Genomic DNA, 5,588 nt, shown 5'->3' with positions numbered 1-5,588 from the left:
TTGTAAGGGTAAGAGCAAGGATTATGAAAATATAATTTGTGTATGAGTTTGGAAGAAGGAAAGATATATTCAACAATGGAGTCAAAGGGAGAAAAGAAGAAGAAATAGGGGAGAAAGACGCCACACGTTTCACGCGGAAGGAAAAAGAGAGCAGCTTGCCTGCTAGGTTAGATTTCACGCGAGAAAAGAATGAGCAACCTGCTTGCTAGCTTTAGGGTCTTGTATTTATATAAGGATAGAGGAGGTTAACTAGTGGGCTTATGGTCCATTAGCTTATACAATGGATTATCTGATTACAAATCCAACTGGATATTATTAAGACGCTAGAAAAGCTTAAATAGGAAAAGTAACTATTAAATTAAAATAGTAAAATCGTGCACGGACATTTCAACCCAATCAAAAGTAGACCAAAACGAGAAATAATAAAATATAGAACGGAAGCTATAAATATATATTTCCAAAATATATTATTAAACTTCAAAATAATTAATTTAATAAAATACTTTTATAATAAAATATTATTATAAAATACGGGGTGTTACAATCCACATGTACTTAGTCAAATAAAAGCAATAAAAGTATCAAGAAATCAATGTCACACTTATGTAGTTTGATATTACACATTCCACAAGGAGAAACCACACTCAAGCCTAATTGACAAATGATACCAGTTTATTGATGTTCCTGGCCTATGAAGCTCTATAGACCTCAGAATTTAAGTAGTTTACCAACATAATTGTGTCAAATCTAATTAGCATAAGGCATGTCAATACAGTTAAGACTTGAATTATGAGCTTTGTTTTCATGAATAATGGGTCAAAACAATGTACATGAACAATTAAACGGGATTTAAATGCAAAAACAATGCAATTTAACATCATTGTTATTTAATTCACCAAGACTCGACCTAAAATAAAGGAAAAACATGTTTTTTTTAATTTTTACGTATTTTTGGTATAAAAAGACACAACAATAAATAAATCACACAACATAATTAAAGACTCCTCCCCCAAACCTAAATGTCACAGTGTCTTCATTGTGACGCCTACAACATAGCAATCACACAAAAATCTCAGCAACCTGAAGGACACATCTAACAAAAGGAATGGGAAATAACTAGAGATAATACAATAAAAGATGGTACAAGGGAAGAGAATACCGGGTAAGAGCGTAGGACTTCCCTCAAACCAGCTGCAAAAATAGGGGAGAAAAATAAACCGCGCAATTCCTATCCAAGCCAGCTATGAATTAAACCCAAAAGGCTTGGGTACTCGATCGAGCCCGCCAGCACTCGATCGAGTACTCATCTGACGAGCACATATTCTTCATTTAAAACAAATGCCCATACAAAACACAATCAATAAAACTTAAAGAACGTAATAGTAAATCAAAAAGTAGCGTATGTGCTACACTGTTTCGGTTGAAAACTTGTCGTCAAAAGCTACCAACCAAAACAATATTTATAACTTCACAAACTACTCTTAGTAAAGAGGTAAGTAAAGGTCGGATCCCAAGGGACGGGTATTGATGTTGTATTTTCAATTGTAAAAAGCTATGTCTTAGGGTGTCATAAATTGGGTTGAGATGAGATGTGGTCTAAACTAATCAACAGGTTGAATAAAAATAAAGTAAAGCAATTAAAGGAGTTTGTAAACAAATGATTAAAGGCACTAGGCTGTCATGGGTTCATAAGGGATTCATGGGAGTAGATCATACAAACATGTTCTCAAATAAATGCAAACACTTATTGTTATGATGGGATCGAGTTAGTGTATGTCTTACAATTTCTAGGAAGATTTGGGTCCCGGAGCCGAGTCGTCTAGACTGTACAACACCTACAAGTTGACTTCATTCTTCCTATTCAACTCTATGCATGGTCTAATGAGACTCGAGTTGGTTTATATCTTACAAGCCTCATTGAAAAGATAAGGGATGGTAAAAAATACAAGGATTCATAGGCTCGCATTTCATCAAACATAACATGTGCATAGGTTGAAATCACAACAAGCAAGCAATTTAATTATGAAAACCTATTAGATTAAGCATAGATCAATCCCCATGTTTGTCTCCCCTAATTCCCCATTAACCCTAGCTAAAGAACTACTCACTCATGATCAAGTTTAGCATGCTAATAAGGTGGTCAATCATACTAACAAAGCAAAACATGATGAATAAATGATGTGATTAACAATAATAAAACCAGAGTAAAAGAGGAATTATACCTATGGAGATAATCTAAATAATAAAGCAAAGAATAATAGAAGTACTTGATGATTGATGGAAGGTTGTCAATCCTCCAAATAAACCCAAATAATCTTCTAATTACCCAAATAAAAGGAAGAACAATTGAGAAATTAATGAAAGATTAAGATGTGATTAATATTGGAAAGTGTATTATAACTAAATTAAGACTAAATTAAGATGGTATTAGGATCCTTTTTATCCCCTTCTTATTGAAGCTGAAAAAGATTGTCTGGCTAGGTTTACTACTCTTAAGAAAACTGAGTTGGACATGCTTTCTCAGAGAGCTAAGTTGACTCATATTCAATCTTCTGATATTAGTTCCAAATATTTTTTTTGCTAAGATTGCTGAAAGAAAGCACCAGCAAAATATTGTTAACATTGTTGATCACAATGGTCTGCTACATCAGGGGGTAGATAATGTTAGTCTTGCTTTTCAGAATTACTATACTCAGTTGCTGGGTCAGACTGCTCCTGTCCACAACCTTGATATCAATTTTATTGGTCAGGGACCTTGTGTTTCTGAAGTTGATAAAGCCAAATTGGTTAAAGACATCTCTCCTTCTGAAATCAGAGCTGCTTTGTTTAGCATTGATTCCAATAGCAGTCCTGGGGTCGATGGTTTTTCCTCTGGATTTTTCAAGTCTTCCTGGGATATTATCAAGGGAGATTTCTGTGCTGCAGTTCACAGTTTTTTTTAGATCTGGTCATATGGCCAAGCAAGCAAACTCAACTTTAATTTCCCTGATCCCAAAAAACGCTACTGCAACTTCTGTTCTCGACTATAGGCCCATTTCCTGCTGTACTGTTTTCTATATAACAGTTAGCAAAATTCTTTCTAATAGGCTTCAACCTATCTTGCCTTATCTTGTGGGAGAGGAGCAAGCTGCTTTTGTCAAAGACAGAAATATTTTTGAGAACATAATGCTTTCTCAGTCTCTGATTAATGGATACTAGGAAGGTACTTTCTCCAAGATGTCTTATTAAAGTGGATATTAGGAAGGCATTTGATTCTATCCAATGGGAATTTTTGTCTCAAATGTTTGCTAGTCTGGGCTTTCCTTCTATTTTTTCAAAATGGATCATGGGTTGTATCACTAATACTTGGTACTCCTTCAAACTCAATGGAGGTATAACTGGATTCTTTCCTAGCAAGAGTGGAATCAGACAAGGTGACCCCTTGTCTCCATATCTTTTTGTCCTCAGTATGAAGATACTCTCCAGACATCTCAGAGTTCTTTGTTCTAAAAAGAATGTCTCCTATCCTCCCAAATGCAGCAAGCTTAATGTTAATCTTTTAATTTCTGCTGATGATTTGATGATCTTTGTTAGAGGAGATGTCCCTTCAGTTGTTGCAGTTACAGATACTCTAGTTGATTTTGCCCTCCTTTCTGGGCTTCATGCTAATGTGGATAAAACCAACATTTATTTGGGGGGTGTCTCTCCTGAAATTGTTTCTGAAATCCTCCAAGAAACAGGCTTCTCAAAGGGTCACTTTCCTTTCAAATATTTGGGAATTCCCTTATCCACCTCTAGAATCTCTATTTTAATGTTTGACCCTTTGGTAACCAAAATTCAGAAATCTGTTTTTCATTGGTCTTCTCATTCTTTGTCTTATGCTGGTAAACTTCAGCTGCTTAACTCTGTGGTTTTTGGGCTTGATAATTACTAGAGTGCTAGTATCCTTCTACCTGCTGCCATTATCAAGCAAATTAACCATCTCTGCAGTCATTTCTTCTGGGGTATACCTGATACTGGCAGGAAGATGGTCTTCAAAAGCTGAAAAAACATTTTTTCTCCTTGGTCTGGTGGTGGGTTTAACATAAAGGATCTCCCTTCCTGGAATAAAGCCCTCCTTGTTAAATGGCTTGCTCTTCTTATTACTCCTGCTTCTGGACTTTGGGCAAAGTGGCAGCAGGCTTATGTTCTGAAAGGGACTGACATTTGGTGCCTGCAAGCTAAGGATTCTTTCTCTGCTAGTATGAAAGGGATTCTGGAAGTTCGTGATTCTCTTGTTGAGTCAGCTGGTTCTATCCAAACTGCTCAAGCTTTACTTTAAACCTGGGTCAATGGCTCTTACTTCCATCATCGAATAGCTTATGGTTTCTTTAGGGCTGCTCCTACCCAAGGAGACTGGACTAAGGGTATTTCCTATTCGTCCATTATTCCCAGTCATCGTATTACTTGTTCTATGGCTGTTCAAAGTCAGCTTGCTACTCAGGATAACATTAAAAAGTGGGGTTACCAGTTTGCTAACAGGTGCTGCTTTTGTGAAGCATATGAGGAAGATCATGCACATTTGTTCTTCTCTTGTCCTTTCACTGCTAATGCCTGGAGCTCCATTCTGAGCTGGATGAGACTTCCTCAGATTACATCTTCTTTACCTCATCTTGTGGTTGCTTATCCTTTTGGCAACAACAACAATAATTGGAAAACCCATTGATATTATACTTCCCTTGCTGCTGCTGTTAATCAGCTTTGGTGGGAACGAAACCAACGTATTTTTAGTCATAAGATCACTGATGCAGTTGGGCTTCTTTGCAAGATCAAACGTTTAGTATTGGCTAGATTGTCAATCAGATTTCCCCAGTCCTTATTGAGCTCTCTACTTGATCACTCGATCCCTTAGTTTCTTTCTCTTAGTTTGCCTAGTTTAATTAGTTGTTGAGGCATTCTAGTGGATAGTTTTTGCAAATGTAGTTTCATTCCTTTTGAAATGAAATGAGAAATTTTTGCAAAAAAAGAAGAAGATGGTATTAGGATACGATTAGCATAATATTAAGGTAGTATCTCATCTAGGTAGTACAATGGGGTATTTATACTAAAATGAAGTGCAAAGATTAGGGTTACTAAGGGCTTAAATGACTATTAAGACCCTAAGAGAAACTTGAGGAAATGCAACTCCCGAGGGACATGCGCGGATCGTCATTGCAAGTCCCAATAGGATCCGCTCGTTCTTAGCTGAAGCACGGCTATCCTGTAAGAAGATCCGCTCGGATCACAATGGAGACGCTCGGCCAGAAGCTCTTCAATCCGCTCGTCCTAGGCTCAGGTCGCTCAGATCCTGCATGTGGTACGCTCGGATCATGCTCTGGAATGCTCGGATTCTTGCTCTGATCTGATCGTCCTGGGCTCGGGCCGCTCGGATCGTTGGACAGAGTTGTTCTCTTGTTTGGCTCCTTAACAATCCGCGAAGATTGTATTGGGGATGCAAGGATCTTTTCATCATTGCCCATTTCACTCTATTTATCTACTTAGGCCTCTAGTGTTGGTCTCCTCTTGGATGCTTGGTCATTAGATGCGATCCATTTAGCTCCATTTCGCCTCATAAATACAAGGTTAGCGAT

The 5,588-nt window shown here is 37.3% G+C and overlaps 1 protein-coding gene across 1 annotated transcript; it reads left to right on the top strand.

The window, feature by feature from the left end:
• The first annotated feature begins 3,325 nt into the window (after positions 1-3,325).
• LOC141617162 (uncharacterized) lies at positions 3,326-4,684 on the top strand. The gene is made up of 4 exons (XM_074434347.1): positions 3,326-3,805; positions 3,914-4,009; positions 4,070-4,268; positions 4,338-4,684. Exons 1-4 carry the CDS (start codon positions 3,326-3,328, stop codon positions 4,682-4,684), a joined length of 1,122 nt encoding a protein of 373 aa, XP_074290448.1.
• The last annotated feature ends 904 nt before the right edge of the window (positions 4,685-5,588 follow it).

The sequence above is a fragment of the Silene latifolia genome, chromosome X (genome assembly GCF_048544455.1).
Source record: "Silene latifolia isolate original U9 population chromosome X, ASM4854445v1, whole genome shotgun sequence".
Taxonomy (NCBI): Eukaryota; Viridiplantae; Streptophyta; class Magnoliopsida; order Caryophyllales; family Caryophyllaceae; genus Silene; species Silene latifolia.
Note: the sequence above shows the minus strand (reverse complement) of the source record. Positions and strands in the feature narration are given on the sequence as shown.

What these genes read in the sequence shown, in the direction of transcription:
- LOC141617162 (XM_074434347.1), top strand. Translation starts at nt 3,326, where the DNA reads ATGGGTTGTATCACTAATACTTGGTACTCCTTCAAACTCAATGGAGGT. An exon ending in CTGATACTGGCAGGAAGATG is followed by an intron (nt 4,010 to 4,069) that starts GTCTTCAAAAGC and finishes TTTAACATAAAG; the next exon opens with GATCTCCCTTCCTGGAATAA. An exon ending in TTCTCTTGTTGAGTCAGCTG is followed by an intron (nt 4,269 to 4,337) that starts GTTCTATCCAAA and finishes ATCATCGAATAG; the next exon opens with CTTATGGTTTCTTTAGGGCT.